Source organism: Lissotriton vulgaris, chromosome 8, assembly GCF_964263255.1.
Source record: "Lissotriton vulgaris chromosome 8, aLisVul1.2, whole genome shotgun sequence".
Taxonomy (NCBI): Eukaryota; Metazoa; Chordata; class Amphibia; order Caudata; family Salamandridae; genus Lissotriton; species Lissotriton vulgaris.
The window spans coordinates 603,442,006-603,464,992 of record NC_141696.1 but is presented as its reverse complement, the minus strand read 5'-3'; the positions used below and the strand labels follow the sequence as shown (position 1 = coordinate 603,464,992).

Sequence of the window (22,987 nt, the reverse complement as noted above, 5' to 3'; positions counted from 1 at the left end):
GTAGCGCTATAGACCGCTGGGGAACCCGTCCTGGCTTTCCCTGTGAGATAGTCCCTCCTGGGGGTCTCCAAGTTGAAACCAGGCATCCCCGGCGTTTGTGTGGGGCCGTTGTGGAGATGAGGTAAGCTAATGCCCAGAGTTGCCGAGTGTGATCCCTGGTCGGAGTAGGCACCGATGCGAGAATTATCAGTCCGCTGATCCTGGTCCAAGACCCTGCCGCGTCGGGAATCTAACCCTGGTCCCGGGCCGTTCTCGGCACTCGGGTCTGCCGCCTCTAACCAGTGAGCCACACCTCTCCAACCTCTCTGAAGCAACCTGCCCCATGGACAAGTAGATATTTTATTAAATCCCACACCCCTGCAACTGGTACTCAGCCACCGTTGCATGATACATGTGTTTCTGTTTATCAAGCATAACAGTTTTTGATCTTAGTGCTGTCAAAGTAAAAGCATCAAGTCTAAGAGTCACAGATAAGTAAAATAGATATCTAAACGCTTACAATACCAATTTACATAATATTTTTTATGTATAATTTTTGCATTCAATATAGCTCAGATTTGAGCTCTGAGGAACGAAGCCATCCACAGAAATAAAAAGTTGTACATCCATTATGGGGTTGGCCTTGTGATAACTGTTTAATCAGGCTCTGGTGGAGAAACCAGTATGAAGCTTAACTCACTCAGCTAACTTTCCAGTAAGTTATGGTCTACCCGTAAGAGGACTACAAATATACAATGCCTTATATGTCTCCGTATTTGCCACGGAGTAAGCAATGACAGATTTTTCAAGTCCTGGGTTAACTCTAGACTATACAAGAGTGTGTCCTGAAAGGTTAGTCCAGGTAAGCATAAAACTGAGAAAATGGCAGCAAGCATGGTGCTGTGCCTAAGCAGACATCTGACGACTGCTTGACGAAAGATGGTACTGTTAGTGCTGTACAAAGGACTCAGCAGTGGGTGGAGGATGTTGCTCTGAAACACTGCAATGGAAAAAAGAAATAAGCATGTGATCCGTGACCAGTAACCCAGGTCAAACAGGATTACTTTAGAAGCCATCCCAGAGTCATTGGATGATCATCAAACTACCTTAGAAGTCATTTACACGTCATCAGACATCATCAAGCTCTTGAAGTCATCAGCGAGCTGCAGAAGCTCAGCCTGATGATTTGAGGATGACTTGAAAATAAGTATCTGATGACTCTAGTAGGTGTCATTATTCGTGATGATTTAAGGATGACTTGAAAATTAGTATATGCTGACTTCAGAAGGTGTCATTATTCCTGATGATCTGAGGATGACTTGTAAATGAATCTCCGATAACTTTACAAGATGACATTGTTCCTGATGACTTTGGGGTGATTTGAAAATAAGCATCTGAATACTTCAAAGGTATTATTGTGTTTTCAATAAGATGTTTTTGCGTCTGGTGATTTTAACAGGAATTGCTTGTCTATTTAAAGAGCACGTCCACCACTTTGGTTTCAGTTTTCCAGAAAAATGCAAACTGTTGGATAATTGCACAATGAATTCCAGATAAACGTCTGACCTCCTGCAGCTGGGAGCCCCAAAACCCAAACACACCCTGAACCCCCAAATTAACCCTTGCACCCCAAAACCCAAACACACCCTGAACCACAATATTAACCCTTGCACCCCAAAACCCAAACACACCCTAAACCCTAAAATTAACCCTGGCACCCCAAAACCTAAACACACCCTGAAGCCCCAAATATACCCTTGCACCGCAAAAGCCAAACACCCTGAACCCCAATATTAACCCTTGCACCCCAAAACCCAAACTCACCCTAAACCCCAAAATTAACCCTGGCACCCCAAAACCCAAACACACCCTGAACCCCCAAATTAACCCTTGCATCCCAAAACCCAAACACACCCTGAACCCCCAAATTAACCCTTGCACCACAAAACCCAAACACACTCTGAACCCCAACATTAACCCTTGCACCCCAAAACCCAAACTCGCCCTAAACCCTAAAATTAACTGGCACCCCAAAACCCAAACACACCCTGAACCCCCAAATTAACCCTTGCATGCCAAAACCCAAACACACCCTAAAACCTAAAATTAACCCTGGCACCCCAAAACCCAAACACACCCTAAACCCTAAAAGTAACCCTGGCATCCCAAAACCCAAACACACTCTGAACCCCCAAATTAACCCTTGCACCCCAAACACACCCTAAACCCTAAAATTAACCATGGCACCCCAAAACCCAAACACACCCTGAACCCCCAAATTAACCCTTGCACCCCAAAACCCAAACACACCCTGAACCCCCAAATTGACCCTTGCACCCAAAACCGAAACACACCCTAAAATTAACCCTGGCACCCCAAAACCCAGACACACCCTGAACCCCCTAATTAACCCTTGCACCCCAAAACCCAAACACACCCTAAACCCTAAAATTAACCCTGGCACCCCAAACCCCCAAATTAACCCTTGCACCCCAAAACCCAAACACACCCTGATCCCCAATATAAAATTAACCCTGGCACCCCAAAACCCAAACACACCCTGAACCCCCAAATTAACCCTTGCACCTCAAACCCACCCTAAACCCTAAAATTAACCCTGGCACCCCAAAACCCAAACACACCCTGAACCCCCAAACCCTAAAATTAACCCTGGCACCCCAAAACCCAAACACACCCTGAACCCCCATATTAACCCTTACACACCAAACACAAACACACCCTAATATTAACCCTTGTACCCTAAAACCCAAACACACCCTAAAATTAACCCTCACACCCCAAACCCAAACATGCTCTAAACTCTTAAATTACACCTGGCCCCCCAAAACACAAACCCACCCTCAACCCTAAAATGACCATGTACGCCCTAAAATCCAAAAGCCCTACAAACCCCCAAACTGTTTATGAATGCGGAAAGCCGGGAGGCGCTGCTGTGATTGCAAATGATACTTTCTGTACCCCCAGGCTGCACTTCCTTCATAGAGTATTTCCATAAACACAGAGGGGCAGATTTACAAGCCCCTTGCGCCACTTTTGCGTCACTTTTAACATGGGAAAAGTGGCGCAAGGTTCTTGTAAATCTGCCTCATAGTTTAGTGGAATCCAAATGTTAGACTCATTAAACAACTGGGGACAGACCTTCTCATGGCTCGAGGAATAGGTCTTGCAAAGGAAAACAAGCTTTGTCGTCATTGTGACTGCCGAATTCACTCCATCACAATACTACAATACATTTTTAAAAAGCACAGCTGCCTCGAACACAATACCAAAATCACCTACTGTAAACCAACAGTCTGCCTGCCGGCTGGCAGGGACTCGAACCGCAGGTCCTCAATGGAGAGCAGCTCTCTCACCTTTGCATCTATCTGAAGCCGGAGGATTCCTCTTGCAAAAGCTTACGCACATCCGGGAGCGCCGGAAGTGACGTCATTGTTCTGCGGCAAGATCGAAGACCGTCGTGAGTGCAATGGAAAAGGGACCGATGGATTGGCATCGGTCTCTTTATTTTCCCAACTCCACTTCCTTAATCGATTCCAGCGTATACTCAGGTAAGTGCTGCAGTCCATCGGGGCAAGCTCCACGCTATATCTGCACGCGCCCATCCTGGGTCAGAGCCCCCATGCATAGCGCTGCCTTTCTTAAAAAAGAGCAGCATCGATCCTCCGCTCTCGGTCCCAGTTGTTCAATTTCCGTCCCAGACCAGCTTCCTCATTTTTCGGAAAGCACGAGTTTTCATTAAGGGGCCAAATTCAGACGCAGCTCCCTGCATGTGTGTGCTTCGTACGTGTTATAATGAATGCCTGTGCTGCAATGTGTGTGCATTATGTGTGTTTGATGTTTGTCTGTATCAGCCTGCCTGCTTGTTTAATATTCACCTTTTGTGTTTGAGCATGTGTATTTTTGTGTGACGTAGTGCGTGCCTGTGTAATTTGTTTAAAATTGCATAATGCCTAAACAATGTGTTTTACAGCAAGTTCTTCGCCGTAAGGAAAAATAAATCACTACCCGTGTATTGTAGGTCCCATGCTGGTTCCAAGTGCACCTGCGTGTATTCTAGATTCTCGACCAAATTGAACAGTTTTCGATCTACTGAAAAGTTGTCAATCGCTAAACGCATTTATTTATGTGAATACTGTATATTGTTGAGCATTACTTGTGTCCTTTCAACTTGTAGTGAGCTTTCATTACTAAATGAATGTGTGCTCTATTGTTGAATCCTGGTCACGTTCCCCAAGTTGTGTAGTGTGCAGAGCAGCACATCTTCTAAAACACTGGCAGTTTTCATGGATACGTTTCAAAGCATAAGGATAAATGCTTCAAATAACTTAGCCGTTGTAATGCTGGTTCCTTATTTTGTTTGCTATTTGTGTAATTGAAAGGGCTGGTTGCCTGTGGCGATTGAGGTTTACCCCCTATTTAGGAAACGTAGTCGGACGCATTCCAACATCTTGCAATATCTACTTTCGCAAAACTGGCTATCATTCTGGTTTCGTTCCATGTGCATGCAATGTTTTTAACTCGTTTGTATATATTATTGAGACCGGGCCAATTACGTATTCCCTGTTTGTGCTAATTTACCTTGACCGCTAAGATCTCTGTATAAATGAAGCCGGTCTTGTTACATCTGCCACAACACTTATAAGGTCCCAGAGGGGAGACCTATTGGCTATGCCAATGCTTTTGCTTTATGTATTTGTCATTGTAATGTCTTTTTGTTTCATTTATAAAGCCGTTACATATTGCACAATTAACGTACTACTAGCAAAGCTAATACCTTTAGCTTAATAAAACCTATTGCATTTTTAACGCTTGTCCTTTCATGTTGGGGTGCCGGTGGGCAGAGGGTAGCAGGCATCTGACTCCCTATGCATCTGTGGGGATAGGTAACTTTCCCGTCACAAACCCCGTGTGAAAGTTCACTTATTGATAGTTCTTCTATTTCTCTCACAATGCCTCTACTTTTCTATTACTATATGCCCTGAGCAGCAAGACCTAAGCATACACTCTGGCTCTCCAAAAATAAAGTTGATTATTAGGTAATTTCCTCAATGGCCTTCAGTGCATGCCCAACACTTCTTTGTAGTCCAAAATCTAGGCATATTAGATAGAAATTGCACCAGGTCAGTGTACTTTTTGGGGTGCTTTTCTCCAATTAAATCTGTTAATCAGTTTGATATGCTTTGTATTTTACCTCTGAAACCACATACAAACTAATTCCTGATTTTTATATCTAGCAGGACATAATCATGGTTTCATTCAACGTCCTGTTTTTCACTTGCGATCATTCTGTGTGTGTTCGAAAAGATGGTGACTTCCTGCTTTTGGACAATCCCGGGGAAGTTCTTTGTAAATGGCTGGTCGAAAATCTAGATGAAGCTGGTCGGCCAATCACCGAAGAGAGAGATTTTAAAGCTATGATTCTGTTCCAATCATCTGGTAAGCACAATAAGTAAACCTTTATAATAAGTTTGCAACTGCAGGATAACGGTACAAATTACCAACCTGTTTCAGTAAAAACCTACATTTGTGATTAATTAATCCAATAATGGACAGTAAAAATGAACATGCATGTCCCCACATATGCCTTGGATTGCTCTCCAGAGACAAATGTAACACTTATGAAAAGGACTGAAACGTTTAGCTTGTGGCACTACTATAAGGCAGCCATTTTTGGATAAACTATTTTATTTAGGCAACTTTTTTCAGGAGGTTCAAGTTCAGGCTTACAATGTGTACTGTCTATTAAGGAAAACTTACTTACTTGGTTATGGATAGATTGTACATTTGTCCTTTATTATCAATACCTCTTTATTTAAATATTATGGCTAGAGCGTGAATATATATTGCAAGTGGTCAATGTGTTTTTATCTGTTTTGAAGTTTATATGTAAATATTTTTTTTCTCTTGCTTTTTTGTTAGTTAAGAAACAGTGTCTAATGATTCAGGATATTTTTCAAGAGCTAATTGCAAGCTATTCTGCCACAACAGAGGGTCTAAAACAGGTGTTACTTCAAAGGGCACTGGAGGAAAAGCAGATGTTAATGGACTGTGGCAATCGGGGAAGCGCTGGTAGACTTAAGAGGGGGTTACGCGAACTACAAGAGGAAGAAATTGCAGAGAAAAGATGCAAGGACAAAAAAGCCAAGCAGAGTGCACTGGATTATATAAGAGTTGGTAAGAAAGCTCATGCTGAAAGCATAACTTCTCAGCCTGGTGATGCAAGTTCGCGGGTGAGTTTGCAGAAACTTGAAAACCTGGCCCTTTTAGCAGGGATGGCTAGTGTCCTTCATCAAAAATCCACAACTAAAAATGACGCATCAGAACGTGAAAATGAACTTGTTTGGTGTCCCCGCTTAAATCCAAATATCAAGGACAAAAACATGCCTTCCTTTCACCACGTCATCCTAGAGCATGGGTACTCATAGTACAGCCCGCGGGCCAGAGGCGGCCCGGCAAGCCTTCCCTGGCGGCCCGGCAAGCCTTCCCTGGCGGCCCACGGACCTTGCAGACATCCTACCAATGTATTTTTTTTTTCTTTTAAAGATTGTCTGCTGCAGCGCAACTCTGAGAGTCTCTGCTGCTATGTGGGGGCCAGGGTCGGGCGATTCTCACTTAGCCAGAGTGGAGCTGCAGGGGCCTAAGATGAGGTGGAATACAACAAAGCCTCATTAGCATTCAAATGGCCTTTAACGACCTGTGAAGTGCTTGGGGGCGGCTGTGTGTGTCAGGAAGCTGTCTCACCCGGGGCTGACACACAGGCAGGGTGAGGTGACAGAGGGAGGTCGAGGGACATAGACAGATGGAAAGAGAGGGAGACAGAGGGGAGAGGGAAAGGGAGGGAGAGGGACACAGAGAAAGGGAGACAGAGGGTGACGGAGGGAGTGAGGGTGACGGAGTGTGGGCGGGGAGGGAGACAGTGGGAGGGAGACAGAAGGAGGGAGTGAGAGAGACAGGGAGAGAGGGATCAAGGGAGGGAGGGAGAGAGGGGTGTAGGGAGAGAGCGAGGGATGGAGAGAGCGAGGTAGCGAGGGATGGAGAGAGCGAGGTAGCGAGGGATGGAGAGAAAGAGGGAGATAGATGTGTGTATGCCGGGTGTGGTGGTGCAGTCGAAGAAGGCATCCGCTGCAGGGACCTGTGATCAAACTCATGGTCATAGGTTTTTTTGTTGATCTAGCCCCGCCCCCTCCCCCACTGACCCCACCCCCACCGGTGCGGCCCTCGGAAACAAACCACACTGTAAATTTGGCCCCCGAGAGAAAGTTTGTGAGTACCCATGTCCTAGAGTAATCAACACTCTTTCTGAAAATATAATGGGGCCATTCTGATGTAATCAATAGCCATCCTGAAGCTGTCATAGGATCATCCAGGAATAATCCACACTCATCCAGAAATTGTCATGGGATCATTCCAGAGTAATCCACTTTCATCCTGCAGCGGTTATAGGATCATCCTGGAATAATTGACAGTCATCCTTTAATTAGCTAGAACCCATCCTTGAGTAATTCTCACTCATCCTGAAGTTGTCAATTAGTATTCGTGGAGTTGTAAAAGGTAATCACTCCCTGCCAGTAGAAGTCATCAGAACACCATCCTACTGTAGTTTTTGTGATGAGTCTAGGTTCGTCATCACATTTACATTTTTCGTCCTACAGGCATACTTCAGGATGGCTTGGGATGCCTTCCCCAGATAATTGCAGGAATAGCCTGACTGTAATCATCAGATGAATCCAGAATGACTCCAGGATGATCTTCCTTTTCGACATGGGAACAGAGGTTTACACATTTAATCTCCGATACTACTCAATGTCACTTCCTCTTTGAGCAGCGTTTGGGGATTGCAGACCTAACTCATCAAATGCATCAACTTCAACTGCTGACAGCGGACATAAACTAGCGATGAAAACGGAGGATACGTATATTGAGAACTCTTAGTATCTCTTTCCTTCACAACCCGTCACAAGACGCCTCTGCATACACTCAAACTGCCAAACGAAGTCACTTGCTATCCCTACCTACCTCACCTCCAATCCCCGTGACTAGCTGTCTCTGCCTGCCTGTTCTCCGCTGTAACTTGGCATTCATGGCGCCCTCTATATCTGCCCCATGCACACCAGGACCTACCACTGGATAGATTGGCTATAGTACAGTCAGTGCCCATCCTTCAAATACCCCAATGCATCTGAAATGCGGTCTGTTGGTTTAAATGTGTCTGCAATTTTATTGCTGAACCCTTGCCTCCGTCTCCCCAGCGGTCTCTCCGTACCACAAAACACATCAACTACAATTATAACAACAATAAGATATACACACAAAAAATCCCTCTAATAAAATATTTTTCATTAGCCTGTCAAAATTTTAGTTCAGTAATTATTACTTCAAACGGAAACATTTACAGTTGTTGGTTGTCTATTTAGTTTTCATTCAGAGTTGACATGATAAAATGGTTTGAAAAATATACATTCCGGTGTTTAGTGAAAAGAAAACGTTTTATATGCCTTTTTATGAAGGTTTTTCAGAAATAATCAAATAGGCTACGTCTTAACATTGTCACTGGCACTCATACTTTTAAGGCAGCATCTTCAAAGTTATTACAGAAGGCAATAAAAAACTTTCTTTTAAAAAAGTTTAAAACTGTATTATATAAACTACACTTGCTCGACACTGGGTATTGCATCCGCCATTCCCTGTGAATGAGGAACTACCTTTAATTATCAGCTTACTTGAAAAACATTGCGGGCTTTGAAAGATGTAGAGCACAATGTCAGAAAATACTGCTTAAAAACAGTCTTCAGAAACAAATACCCTGCCGGACACGCATTTAATTTGCATTACACACATATAATGCATGATATGGGACAGGTCTTTCTGTTCTGTGCTCTCTTTACGGCTGTGTCCGCACCCTTTTATAAATTAGTTCAGTTTAGATGTATACACGTCACATAAAATCTTGGTGCATCGCAAATGCACTTTGGCCTACACTTCAAGCCTCCCGAATTACGCGGGAGGCTCCCAAACGTGGACCTTACCTTCTGTCTCCTGACAGAAGATGTCGATCATTCCATTGCCTCTACCTCTTTCCACTGTAAGCAGCGTTAAAATGCGGAGCCAATAGGTATTCGGGAAGCAGATTTTAAACTGATTGACAGACTACAGGGCGGTACTACAAGAGACTATGTGGCTGGGCATCCCGTTGAGCACTTCGATTGGTTAGAACACTGGTGACCCGGAAAAGACTACCGCTCCTGCTGCACCGGAAGAGAAGTTCCGCTTGCTCCGGAACGCCTGCATCAGTAGCAAGTGAGCCGGTCTTGTGTAATCATTGGTATTCCAGGGGAAGGTGTTTAGTTTTCTCTTCGGAGCTCTTACCCCGTGCATACCTCCGAAGGCTTCTCTGACAGCCATCCACGGAGAGGCGAACGAATCTCAGCCCTGTCTCGGTAGGTGGAGACAGAAGCAGCGCTCCAACTTACGGTGCTGTTCTTAACACACCCCAACAAGGAGCACTGACTGGGTTTCATTTGCATACCCTGATTCCCGCAGGGCTGACTATGAGCACCGATGGCATCGTGACACACACAAAAATAGATATTTGTAAAATAAACAAAGAAAACAAACAGATCCGGAATGTAAAAGGAATATATAAGGCTTTTAAAAAATGGGAATCGGCACGAGGGGAAGAGAAGGAGATTCTTTTTTTTGTTTTAGCAATTTGCAGGTCAAACAGGATGACATTAGAAGCCATCCCAGAGTTATTGGATGATCATCCAACTACTGTAGAAGTCATTTTCACATCGTCAGACATCATCAAGCTCTTAAAGTCATCAGCAAGGTTTAGAAACTCGCACTGACAACTTGTTATGGTCTAGTTGTTGTGATCAGGAATTCCCTCCCATTGGTTGTTAGGCACGCGGTAATAGGTATGCAAAGTATGTATAAAGCTGACGTCACCCGGGGGGCGTGGCTTGGATGCCGAGGAGGTAGGCAGCGTGAGCTCGGAGCTCCGCGCCCGATCCCGGAAATTATCCTGAAAATCTGATCGGACCCCGACGTAATTGATATCATTCGACACTGGAAGGTACCACGGAGGATCCGGTGCCCACGGAGGACGACACCGGGCCATTCCAAGCCAGTTATCCGACTCAGAAAGTTGAACTCAGGCGCGAAGTCCTCGACCTAAAATGGCGGCGGTGGCATGAGATACGGAGACGACGGAGTCGCCGGGCCGGAGCCCCCCTAGGAGCTGCTACCCCTACAGGTCGGGGGTGCTAGCGGTTGCCTCGCACCCCTCCCTGGGTGTTGGAGTGGACCCTGGGCGCACCCCGGGCGGTTGGGATCCGCCCCTTGGTAGTGGAGGCGACAGTGTGGCTATGACCCAGTGACGGTGACCCCGGGCCTCTGAGCACGACTGGCGCCATCCGGGCTAGCGGTAGATCGGAGACCCTGATCCCTAGAGACAGCCTTGGATCCGGAGACCTGAGCAGCGCCACGGGCACGAAAAAGGCAGGCTTTTCCGCTGCGGCTGCAGGGACCCTTCCTGAGGGCAGAGCCCGGCGACGTGCGGAGAGAGAGCAGGGACAGAGTTGGAGCCCACCGCTCGAGCCGGCCCAGATGGGGAAGCCAAATAGGAAGGGAGAAGGTGCGACCGATACAGAGGCTGCGGAAGGAGCGGATCGAGACCAATCGGCACTACAGCGGATGCAGGACCGTATCCTGGAGGCCATCGCCACCACAAGGGACGCTTTGCAACAAGATATAGCTCAGGTGGCGACGGGATTGGGCCTCCTGAAGGCCGACCATGATAAACTTAAGGACAGAGTGAAGTCCGTGGAGATCACGGTTAAGGAATTAGCCCCGGGCCATGCAACGGTGAAGGCGCAGATGTCGGAGGTGATGGACCGCTTGAAGGTGCTGGAACGGAGGGCCGAAGATGCGGAAAACCGGAATAGGCGCAACAACGTACGCCTCGTGGGCCTGCCGGAAAAAATTGAAGGCGACGATATGGTGGGCTACCTCGATAACTGGTTGCGAACGGAGGTGGCGCCGGAGGGACTGTCCCCCTTTTTCTCCCTGGAACGGGCGCATAGGGTTCCGGCGCGCCCGCCGGCCTCAGGCCTCCCACCTCGCCCAGTGGTGTTCAAGCTGCTCCATTACCGGGACAGGGACTGGCTTTTGCAGAGGGCGAGAGAGGCAGGACCCTTTCAAGTGGACAACAGCAGGGTCACTATGTTCCCGGATTATACGTTTGAGACACAGCGGCTCAGGGCGAACTTTCTGTCCCTTAAGCGGGAGCTCCGCGATGAAGGCATCAAGTACTCTCTGCTGTTCCCCGCCAAGCTGAGAGTGGTGGTGGATGAACAATCTCTCTTCTTTACGTCCTCTGCGGACGCTTGGACCTGGTGGGACACTTATAAAGCGGGAACGGACGGTGCTAAGGCCAGGGAGGAGGAGGCCAAGGTGGCGCAACCGGTCAGGAAGTCCCAACGGATCAGGAGGAACCGCAGGAGGACCGGTAAGCCTTCGGTGTCGCAGACTGAGGCGGAGAGGCAGGCGGCCCTACAGGCGGTAGCGGACTTATCCAGGACCAGAAGCCAGTCCGGGAAGGGTACGGGCTCAGAGGACCCGGGCACGGGCTCGGAGACGGGACAATCGGAATTTGGTGGAGCCCGGGGCCCTATTGTGACGCCGCAGACCTCGGAGGAGATACTTGAGGCGTGTTGAACTGCACTAGTGGAGTGGACTCGCTGGTTGGACACCGGGGCATTGGGCCCGTGGCAGTGGAACGCTGCTACTTGAGGTCTTGGGGCGCTATAATGTGGGGATTGTGGGGTGGAGTGCGCGGGGCTGATTTGCTTTGAGGATCTAGCACATCGAGCCACGCCTTACTGGCCCCTAAGGTCACCGCAGTGGAGACTGCGGCCATTACTGCCTTTCTTTGAGGGGTGGTTGGGAGTGTTGGTTTGGATGGGGGTACTTCCAGTTGCGGGGGGGCCTGTCCTGGGGGGGTGGGCGTTGCGAGCAGTTGGGGTTGCTCGGGGGGTAGTTGTTGTTGGAGGGGTTTGGCTTCCTGTTTGGAGAGGGTGGGTGGGGTGGCCCGTGGTCGCGGGACATGTGAAGACATTGTTCTTTGTTGTCTTGTCCAGTTGTGTGGGGAGGGATGGCTAGTACCGGGGCATTGAAATGTGTGTCCTGGAATGTGCGGGGTATGCAGTCAATGACACGCAGGCATAAAGTTCAGGCATACCTCAAGCGTAGGGGGGGTTCATATAGCGTTCCTGCAAGAAACACATCTAAATAAGCAAGAGGGGGCTGCTCTGCAGAGACGCTGGAGGGGGCAGCTGTTTTACACGACGTTCTCAGCTTTTGCAAGGGGGACACTGATTTGGATACGGGCGGGGGTCCCCTTCCAGGTGACAAAAACATTGGTGGACCCGGAGGGCAGGTATGTGGCGGTGGAGGGGAGGCTGAGGGGCAGGGTGATATCTCTCTGCAATGTGTACGCCCCTAATGTAGATCTGCCCGCATTTCTGTCTACCATCTCGGGCAAACTGGCGGGTTATTTAGCAGGGCCGGACCTCTTGGGGGGGATTTCAACTCAGTCGAGGATGTGTTATTGGATAGGTCCCATCCCCCACTGCGCGCGTCCCCAGTGCATAGAGTCGCCAAGCGCAGGTTGGAATGGCAGGAGAGCTGGGCCCTCAGGGATGCATGGAGGGCGTTGCACCCCACTACTAGGGACTACTCTTTTCACTCGCACCTGCATGATCTGCACGTAAGGCTAGATGCGTTTCTTTGTTCGCCATGCGTGCTCCCTGCAGTGGGTGGGGCGGAATACTTGGCCAGGACGCTATCGGACCACAACCCATTGTTGATATCTCTGAACTGGATGGTGACTGTTAACTGCGTGCCAACTTGGCGCCTGCAACCCGACACCCTGGATGATCTGCTGTTTAGGGAGGCTCTGGGAGAACGCATTGAGAGTTACTTTGAGGAAAACAGTGGTTCGGCCTCCACGAGGGCGGTAGAGTGGGACGCGTTTAAGGTGGTGGTGCGGGGACACTGTATTGGGCACACGGCTGGGGCTCGCAAGACTTTGATGGACGATTTGGATAAGGCTGAAACACGGCTGAGGGAACTGGAGAAGAGTCGCCCGAATCACCCTGAGTTGCAGGAGGGGCTTAGTGGGGCACGGGAGGGGCTGGCTGTAGAGCTGGAACGGCTGCGCAGCTTTGACCATAAAGCGTACATGACGAGGGCACATGCGGAGGGCGATAAGGCGGGGGTCTATGCTGGCATGGCTCGCTAACCCAGTCGGGAGGGGCATGCCGATCATGTTGATCCAGGAGGTGGGGGAGGAGCCCTGCCATACTCAACCCGGGATCCTGAATAAGTTTCGTACTTATTACGAGGGGCTCTATAAGAGTGGTGAGACAGGAGGGGCGGATGAGCTAGGAGAGTTCTTGGACGGCTTACAACTGCCAAGGGTGGAGGACTCCGAGGCGGAAGAGCTGGGTCGGCCCATCACTCTTGGAGAGATAGGGTGTGCAGTAAAGCAAATGGCCAGGAACAAGACCCCGGGACTTGACGGGCTCCCGATCGAATTCTACAGTAAATATCTAGAGTACCTTGCTCCGCGGCTGCGCGAGGTATACAATGAAGCTCAAACGAAGGGTAGGCTCCCGACCTCCATGAGTGAGGCCCTCATGATCCCGCTCTTGAAACCGGGCAGAGAGGGTGCGGCCCTGTCCTCGTACCGTCCGCTGTCCATGTTGACGACGGACTACAAGATCCTGAGTAAAATTCTTGCCAACAGACTGCTGGTGCACATGACGGGCCTTGTTCATAAGGACCAGTGCGGTTTTATTCCGACACGCAACACTACCCACAATATTCGTAGGCTTACGAGACTGATGGGTGCGGACTGGCCGAGCGCCGTTTCCCCATTTGTCCTTTCCATTGACATAGAAAAGGCCTTTGACAGCCTGGAGTGGTGTTACCTGTATGAGGTGATGCGACGCTTCGGACTGGGGGACGGATACATAAACTGGACTAAGGTCCTGTACACTGACGCGGTAGCGAGAGTTCGAGTGGGTACTCTGATCTCGAGGCAATACCCGGTCAGGCGTGGCACCAGACAAGGATGTTCCCTATCTCCGCTCCTGTTTGCTTTGGCGATGAAACCCTTCGCTGTGGAGGCCAGGCTGGGCCGCCACTATGCCGGTTTATCGTTTAGGGGCAAACCGCACTTCATTTCTTTATACGCAGATGACCTGTTGATGTTTCTGGCCGACGCGGGCCCCGAGCTCGAGGGAGCACGGCGGCTACTAGGGCGGTTCGGCCGGTTGTCGGGCCTGAGGGTCAACTGGCCTAAATCCTGCCTGTTCCCCCTGAGGTCAGGAGAACCATGCCCACTCACTGCGCGAGAACTTAGATGGGAACCGCGCTGCCTGCATTATTTGGGGGTCTATGTTTATCATACCCCGGCTGATTTACTGGAAGGCAACCTCACCCGCTGTATTAATGCCCTACGGGGGTCCATGGACTTCTGGTCGACCCTGCCATTATCCCTGGCTGGTAGGATCTCCCTGCTCAAAATGGTGGCTCTGCCCAGGCTTTTGTATTATTTTAGGACACTTCCGGTGTGGATCCCGAGTTCTATCTTTAAACGCCTGAGATCTCTGGTCATAGCGTTCTTATGGGGCACGGGAAGGAGGCGCATAGCGCTCGACACTCTGCTGCGCCCCAAGGATGAAGGGGGATGGCGGTGCCGGATTTTGAAGGGTATTACCTGGCTGCGCAGCTGCAGATTTTTACTCAGGAGGTTGCGAGAGTGTATAGAGGCCCTGAAGACGCGAGAGTAGATGGTACCCCGCGGCATGTTCTGGCGTACATCACGCTGCACCAGAAGCTCCGGGTGGGAGATTTGACGGTCGAGGAGCAGACGTTTCGACTCTGCTGGGACTGGGCCCGTAAGCGGGCGGGAGTCCGCCTTATGTACGCCCCTGAAATTCCGTTGGGAATGGTCACGGCCCTCCCGCATGGAGGGGACTGGTCGCGCCTGCTAGGTTGGGAGGAGGCGGGGATACAAATGTTGGGTGATCTATATGAGGATGGGGTGTTGCTGCAGTTTCAGGACTTGCAGGAGCGTTTCGACCTGCCGAGGGGCGACTACTTGTTGCATGCAGCGGTAACTGGGGGGGAAGGGTTGCAGGAGCCGGGCATCTCTATGGCCTGTCAATACACGATGATGGCGGCGGGGACCTTTAAGGCTGTCACTTGCTTGTACTCTAGGATGCAGCGGGAGGCCTTGCAACCATTGACGGCCCTGAAGGCCAAGTGGGAGCTGGACCTGCAAGTGGAGATACCTGACACGACCTGGGGCCAGTTACTAAGGCGAGCACGGAAGAGCTCGAGAAACGCCAGGTTTCAATTAATCCACTTCTATGTCATTCACAGGGCATACCTCACACCGGGGAAAGTACAACAGTATTTTGGGGTAGACAATGCTGCTTGCCCCAGATGTAATACAGTCGGGGCGGACCTGGGTCACATGTTATGGGATTGCCCCTCTCTGGGAGACTACTGGCAGGAAGTTGGGCGGGCCCTTAACAGCGCGACGGACAGAGATATCCAGTACACTAAAGCGGTTGGCATCCTCCATTGGTTCCCGCATACGCCTAGAAACAAGACTACTAGCAAATTTATAGACTTGGGGCTTATTCTGGCCAAGCGGGAGATTACGAGGAACTGGAAGTCGAGAGTGGGGCCCACATATAAAAGATGGTATGGGGAATGCCTGAGGTGGGCCGCATGTGAAAGTACCTTGAGATACCAGGTGGCATGGAGGATGAATGACGAGAAGGCTCTGGAGAGGGCAACTGCATGGGAAATGATGGTGCAGGCGCTCCGCGACATGGACGCTGAGGAGTTGGAGGGCGAGGGTGAGCTAGATGGGGCAAGCCCTGTCACTGTACAGGAGAGCACACCTTAGCGAATGTCTGTTCCTCCTACAACGCACCAGGCACTTTTATACTGCTGATACGGCGCAGAGCGACCACGGGGGAGGGTGGGAAGGAAGCTGGAATTGGCGGGCTGTTGGGGAACCGAAATCGGGGGAGGGGGAGGGGTGAAAATCGCAAAAGCAACCCAGAAGTGCTTGCCTGCTGCCACTGACAGACAATGTAAGGTGATACGAGAAGCACCCGTGGATAAGGCAACCCGCACCGGAGGAAAGGGTGGACCTCCCGGATAATTGAAAGACTGGTTAATACTACTCTTGTACACAGTGAAATAATATTGCTGCTTATCTTGACTGTACAATTATATTGGTGTTGCAATAAAAATTATGTTAAAAAAAAAAAAAAGCTGACGTCACCCGGTGCCATTGTCATTCCGTGACTCTGCTCCTTTCTTTAGAAATAAACTTACAAATAATTATATTCTTGTGGACTTCCTTTATTTAAATAATATATTCATTCTACAGCGAATCTACTTCACAACAAATGGCGATGAGGTACGGGATGCGATTTCACTAGGAGCTTGTGTGGAAATTTCTTCAGAGGTTCTACAGTTCGTTTCGAAGTTCGTCAGGAGTTCTACATTTCATTTCAAGGCAAGTTAAGGCATTTCTTTCTTAAGCTAATTCAAGGCTGATCGGTAATTCTTTCTTTCTACATTTCGAGTTGTTATAACAGGATTTCTGAAGGGAAAGCGGTGTTGTGATATTGACATGAAGTTCATTGTCGGGGTGGTGTCTGAAAGATAACTAAAGGGCAAGTGCGGATGTTCGTGAAGTTGTTGTGCTTAAATTATTCGGCATTACAAAGATTCCGATGTATTTTTCAGAACATCAAGAAGTGTTGAGAGGCGTTTGAGGGAATTCGTTTGTTAAGCGTAATTGACAGTTTACTTCCAACTGTCAGCTGGAGGTGACGCATACCTCATCCGCATTCAGTTATCCGCTTCAGTGTGAGCAGCTGGTCATAGCGCGTCTATTTATTTATTTATTTATTTATTTATTTGAAAGTTTTATATAGCGCGAACAGGATCTTTGCAGATATCAGAGCGCTTTACACGGCTGGGAATGCCAGCAAGAGATTGGGGTTACACATAGGTAGAACAACACATCAATAATACAAATATAACAGTTAAATGTGTGCATAGATAGTCAGTAGCATCGATAATACAGTTGAGATACATAGTCATAAAGTTCGAACAGCGATTTAAATGTGTGCGTAGATGGTAGTAGCAACAATAATTCAGGTGAAATACATAATCATACATGTTCATACATGCATAGAGTTCGAGCAAAGTAATACAGGTCGGAGTAGGGTCTTCCGAAAACCACGCTAATCGGTCAAGCAGGGAGGGGATCCGAGAGGTGATTGGAAGGTTTCAAGGTGCTGAGCAGTTTGCCTATTTCTTCTTCGGAGTAGGTTTCAAAGGCTGACCAAGTTGCATTGTTTTTAGGTTCGGTGGGTGTTATGCAATTGAGAGTGCTGTGGAGTCTTGCGTCCGCGCGGAGGTCATTCTTTATGTTGTCAGTTTTTTGGGTAAAGAAAGTGGCGAAGTCATCACATGAGGGTGCTTCGTGCAAGGTACTGAGAGGTTGGGGTTGTTCCTTGGCTTGTGTTCTGATTAACTCAAACAGTTTTCTAGGGCGTTTTTTTGCTTGGTCAAGCTGGAGGCTGAAAAAGTTTGCTTTCGAGCGCTTTATTTTCCTGAAGTAGGCGTTTCTCTTTGTCTTCAGGGTTTTTAGGTGTAGTGCAGAGGGAGCTGTCCTCCAGGTGCGCTCTGCCAGTCTCATGGCTCGTCTATCTTCATTGAGACTCCCGTCGTACCATGGTTTGGAGATTTTAGCGGGGACTCTTTTTAGCTGCATGGGAGCAGCCTCATTAATTATTGAGGTCACTGCACTAAGATAGTGGTCAGTCAGAGATTGGACATCTGTAACGCCAGTAGGGGGGAGTAGGAGGTCGCGACTGTTCTGAGGTAAGGATAATGGGTTGAGTCTTTTCAGGTCTCTTTTCCAGACTTTAGGTCTGGTGGGTTGAACAGAGTTGAGTTTGACTTTTTCATTGATGTGAAATGTAACAATATGATGGTCTGACCAGTCACAGGGTTGAATAGCCTCAAGTTGAATAGCGCCCTCTTTGGCGATGATGAGGTCGAGGATGGAGCCTTTTACGTGGGTCGGGCTGTTGCATAATTGTGTGAGGTCCAGGGCGCTGAGGAAGCTTTTAAGACTATTTACCACCGCATCGTTAAGATCGTTCCAATGGAGGTTGAAGTCACCCAGGTATATTTGGGTGAGCTGTCGTCCTGCGTTGGTTGAAATCAGGTCCATCATTTGCTGGGCGAAGGTGAGGTGGTCTCTGGGAGGGTGGTAAATGCTATGGAGAGAGCAAATCGGTTTGCCATCACTGATGATATCGAGGCAGATGTATTCGTAGGAAGTTGGAGAGGGTAGGGACGGCATGGGGACTTTCAGAACAGAAAGGCTGTTCCTGTATATGCAAGCGATTCCGCCACCTATCTTGCCAGACCTGTCAAGCCTAATGATGTGTTAGTTAGGGGGGACCAGAATGTCCATTATAGGTGTAGAGGATTCGGTTAACCAGGTTTCAGTCAGGATGATTAGGTCAAGGTCCAATCTGAGGATGAGATCAGCGATGGCGGCGGAGTGTTTAGAAGCCGATCTGCAGTTTATGAGAGTGCATTTGAGACGGGGTGTGTCTGGTGAGGAAGAGGGTGCTAGAGAGAGGGGGACTTTTCTAAGGTTATTAGGGACGGATATTCTGTTGTTGAGAGTGGAGGATCTACGGGGGTTTGAGTGTATTGTGGAGATGGGGAGTTGCGGAGCCGTTGTGAGGTTTAGGGGAGCTTGGTCGTAGGAGCGGAGGACGGAGAGAGTGTCGAGGTCCGAGTGGGGGTTGCATGTACGAAGGGGGCGGTTGTTGCGATTGTGGGCGGGGATCGCGGTCCAGTGAGTGTGGCGGTTGTGCTTGTTGCGATTGTGGGCATGGATCGCGGTCCGGTGCGTGGGACATGGCTTGGGAGCGTCGTCCGGACGGGAGGGGCGCATGTTGAGAGGGGAGATGGTGGTGGGTGAGGCGAGTCTAGGGGGTGTGGTGATCAGCTCTTTGATGATGTGCATGTCTTCCTTGATGGTGTGAATTTCTTCTTTGAGTTGTAGGAGGAAGGACATAATCTTGTCTAGCGTGGGGTGAGTATTAGTGCTGGGGGTGGAAGTCATGGTTGGGTGGCTGACCTGGGACTTAGCGTGCGGGTGGGGGGGAGGGTTAGTGTTCATGCAGGGCTCCGTGTTGTCGTCGTGCGGGTTGGTGTTAGGGAGAGAGGGTAGGGGGGCAATGGGAGTGGATGAAGTATGAAGGAGATTGGGGGCGTGGAGGCGGGGATTCATGGCAGGCGGAGAGAGCGGGTGGAAGTGGAGTGTATGATGGTGGTGAAAGGGGAGCCTGAAGGGAAGTGAGGGCTGAGAGTGGGGGGGGAGTTGAGGTTGGAGATGGTCCTGTCGTGGGGCGGGGGGGATACGGTAGTAGATGTGGTGTGCTCTGTATGGTTAGTTAGCGTGTGGAAGTGGGGGCTGAGAGGGGGGTGGACAGGGTGTGGGATTTGTCGCTATGTGTGTCGATCTGGTGCTGAACTAGGTTAGAGGGGTTGTGGGCGGGGTCTATGATGTCAGGGGGGAGAGGATGGGTGGGAGTATAATGAGTGGGTGTCACCGGGGTGGGAGTGTGGGGTCGGCTGATGTGTGATGGGAGGTTATTTATGTCTGTGATTGCGGAGTGTGGGGTGGTTGCAGCAGGTGGGTGAGTGGCTGTTGTGTTGGGGGAGGAGGTGAGGTGTATGTCGTTCTGGTGCTGAGCTAGGTAAGAAGAGTTGTCGGTGGGGGCTGTGAGGTCTAGTGTGATAATACTGGCGGGGATGTGAGTGGGGGTCCGATGGTTGGAGAGGTTCTCTTTGAAAGTGGGGAACAGGTTGTCTAGTAGTTCCAGGTTCCTGTCTGTGGATTGAATTAGGACAATCCCGTTATTGTAGATAGTAATAGTGGTTCTGCCTAGGAAGAGTTGGGAGGGTGTGATGGAGAGAGTGAAGCAGTGAGCAGATTTCCTGGTGGTGGAGACAGTGAGTAGTGTGAGGAACATTTTTCTCCATTGAGCTCTGCGAGAGGTGTGGAAGATGATATCGATGTTAAGGGATCCATTGACTGGTGAGAAGTAGGTGTCGACAAAGGGGATTTCAGGGTGAGACCTCAGGAAGTTGTGTTTAAAGCGTTTAGCGGCTTTTTTGGTGAGTGCGGATGGGTAGTTGATTTTAAATGTGTGCCTGCCGATGGGCTCCATGCTAGGATGGCGTTATATGTGTAGGTGAGTGTGGCGGTGAGGTGGGTGTGGGAGGGTAGATGATAGTGCGACACACAGTGTACACTAATGAGTGAAGAAATATGAGGTAGCGGATGGTACAGCTTAAATAATGTAGCGAAATATGAGGTAGCGGACGGTCCAGCTTAAATAATGTAGCGAAATATACTAGAATATAACAGTATGAGTGGTGCCAAACGGTGCATAATGAGCAATAATAATACTAGTTATTCACCAGAACAATTTGAGGTAGTGCTAGTACATTGACAGTGAAGAAAAGTGAGAAATGTGCAAGTTTACAATAAACGAAAATGTACACAATACAGTATATGCGTCAAAAATCTGAATCAAAGAATAGAAGGTGACATTAGTTAGTAAACAACCATAAATGGGGTCGTACTCTGAGCGTTATGTTCAGAATATAGGTGGAATTATAATACTGCAATAATAGGCAGAGATTCATTCATATATGAGGTCGCAATCTGCATTGCAAACGTTCAGCATATAGGTAGGATTATACTGCTGCAATAATAGGCATGTATAAGGTAGCAATCACAAGCCGTGCATTACAAATCTTTAAAATACAGGTAGGGGAATAATAGTTTCATATATGAGGTAGCAATCTGCATTAACACTGTTTAAAATATAGGTAGAATTATAATACTGCAATAATAGGCAGACGATAATAGGCAGCCTGTTCAAAATATAGGTAGAATTATAATACTGCAATAATAGGCAGCCAATCTTTCATGTATGAGGTAGCAATCAGAGGCAGTGCATTACCGAGCAACCAACAAACCAACAACCAACAAACATCCTTTCACAAGATGGTGTGAATACACAACTGAGCACAGTAGTTGGTAGTTGAGATTAGTCTAATATGCTAGGTTCTTAGTGTCTGTTCAGATAATGATCCCCGCTCGAGAGAAACTAGTCAAAAATGGCCGCCAAATAACTGGGTTAGACAGTAGTCCTCTGTTTGTTGCTGTTGCTTGGAAGAGCAGTTTCCCTTCCTCTACATGCAAGCAGTGGAGGTGGAGATATTAGTCCTCTGTCTGCTGCTGTTACTTTTAACATAGGGGAAGGAATTTCACTCTCCGTCTAAGCCAGCAATGCTCCAGCTCGCTGGGTGGAATGCTTATCTCTGTGTGGGGGAGTTAACTGAGGAGCCTCGTGGACAGAGGTACCGGAGGGGATTTATTGTTACAGGTTTATGGCTCCAGCCATTTTGAACAAAGGAGGTATTTTTAAAAAGTGAGCAGGCGGGAAAGAGAAATAAATACCTTACGTCTCTGTATGCCTTTTTAGTCTGCCAACAGAACTTTTGAAGCAGTGGTTTAATCCATAACGTGACTCAGACCCTTCCGATATATGTAAATTGTGTGTAATTAACCTCCAGGGATTAGATCATGGCTCCAAGTCTATTTACCGTGAGGGCAGCGCAGGCAGTGGCCCTGTATCCAACAGGGCCGAGGGGGGCAGGCTCCGGTCTTCAGTCGCATCTACTGCTCTTGTTGTTGTTACTCCCTTCAAACGTTCCTCGCTGGGTGGCGGCGGCGCCTCAGCCTCCGGTCGCGTCCCTCTCTTGAAGTCCGTGTCCTATCTCCGGTGCTGCGGTGCGAGGGGAGGGATGGGGGACTGCCACATCTCGATGCACTCCCGACGTAGCTGCCGGTGATCTCCACCGCGGACTGGGGGAGGGGGCACTTAACAATCCTCCGGCGTGTGGCTCCTTTGTTGTGGCGTGGCCGGCTTTATTGTGCTTTTTGACAAAAAACCCCGAGTGGTGGTGCGGGCGGGCGGTGCCGGCTCATCAGGCACACTGAGCTTTGGCGAGGCTGCTCTCCTGAGCTGGCGGGGGGGACCTTCAATGCTGCCGCGTCTGCCTTTTGGTCTTCTATGCTGCTGAGGGATGATTCTGCAGCCGTGCATTAGATCAATAACCATGCATTAGATCAATAATCCAACAGCTTGCAGCAGCGGCACAAAGGGCTGAAGCCTGCGGTAACATGCAGGAAAGTGGTTATTGTTCTCCATGTTCAACATTACCAATATAGGTAAAGAATAGTCTGCATCGGCTAGCTGGATATGCTTAAATGAAACAGTTCAACAGTAATCAGTAGGCAGTCATGAAAAGGCACCTGTACCTTCCAATGCTGTGTGGTGTGCGGGGGAGCGGGGGGGGGGGCCCTCTTCCAGCCCTCCAGAGTCTTCGAGCGGTGTAACCCCTCACGTGCACCCCAGGCTCGCCATCTGCGATAATGCCCTAGCGTGAGCCACAGGTAGGATCAGTGGGGGGGCTCCCGTGCGAACATCGCAGCACATGCAGCCACCCACTCCTCCACGACCCAGCAGCCAACCTCAGGGATCGCACCACGGGTATCCATAGCCGGGGCTTGTTGTTCCCAGTGAGCACCCCACTGCAGGGAGTCTTGCTGTTCCGTTCCACCGGGCACAGGGGCAGCTCAGACACCAAGCCTCTGCCTTCCTTGTATGCGCAGCACTTGATCGGTCGCCGGGGGCGCACAGGCTCCGGACCTCCGACCCGATCCTGCAATGCCTCACCGCAGCCCTGCGGGACTCTCCGTGGCAGGGTGGCTCCCAGT

The 22,987-nt window shown here is 49.3% G+C and overlaps 2 protein-coding genes across 8 annotated transcripts in view; one reads left to right on the top strand and one right to left on the bottom strand.

Annotated features, from left to right (window-relative positions):
• The window catches only part of TBC1D23 (TBC1 domain family member 23), a 714,314-nt gene extending 710,800 nt beyond the window's left edge, over positions 1 to 3,514 (bottom strand). For 2 of the 6 annotated variants that reach the window (XM_086934462.1, XM_086934465.1), the window contains exon 1: positions 3,280 to 3,412. The gene's annotated coding sequence lies outside the window, so the exon portion shown is untranslated. Of the gene's footprint in view, positions 1 to 3,275 lie in introns of all 6 variants that reach the window. The other 4 variants (XM_086934466.1, XM_086934463.1, XM_086934467.1 and 1 more) reach the window with 4 other exon arrangements.
• Positions 3,438 to 6,442, top strand: LOC147697791 (uncharacterized). 2 transcript variants are annotated; one of them, XM_086934469.1, is made up of 3 exons: positions 3,438 to 3,548; positions 5,238 to 5,436; positions 5,920 to 6,442. In XM_086934469.1, exons 2-3 carry the CDS (start codon positions 5,247 to 5,249, stop codon positions 6,423 to 6,425), a joined length of 696 nt encoding a protein of 231 aa, XP_086790595.1. In that variant the 5' UTR covers positions 3,438 to 3,548; positions 5,238 to 5,246; the 3' UTR covers positions 6,426 to 6,442. The 2 variants fall into 2 exon arrangements, with proteins under 2 accessions (XP_086790595.1, XP_086790594.1); XM_086934468.1 differs by having other exon boundaries at positions 3,440 to 3,548; positions 5,235 to 5,436.
• The last annotated feature ends 16,545 nt before the right edge of the window (positions 6,443 to 22,987 follow it).

Coding starts and splice junctions, on each gene's coding strand:
- LOC147697791 (XM_086934469.1), top strand. CDS start 5,247: ATGGTTTCATTCAACGTCCTGTTTTTCACTTGCGATCATTCTGTGTGT. Junction 5,437..5,919: donor GATTCTGTTCCAATCATCTG/GTAAGCACAATA, acceptor CTTTTTTGTTAG/TTAAGAAACAGTGTCTAATG.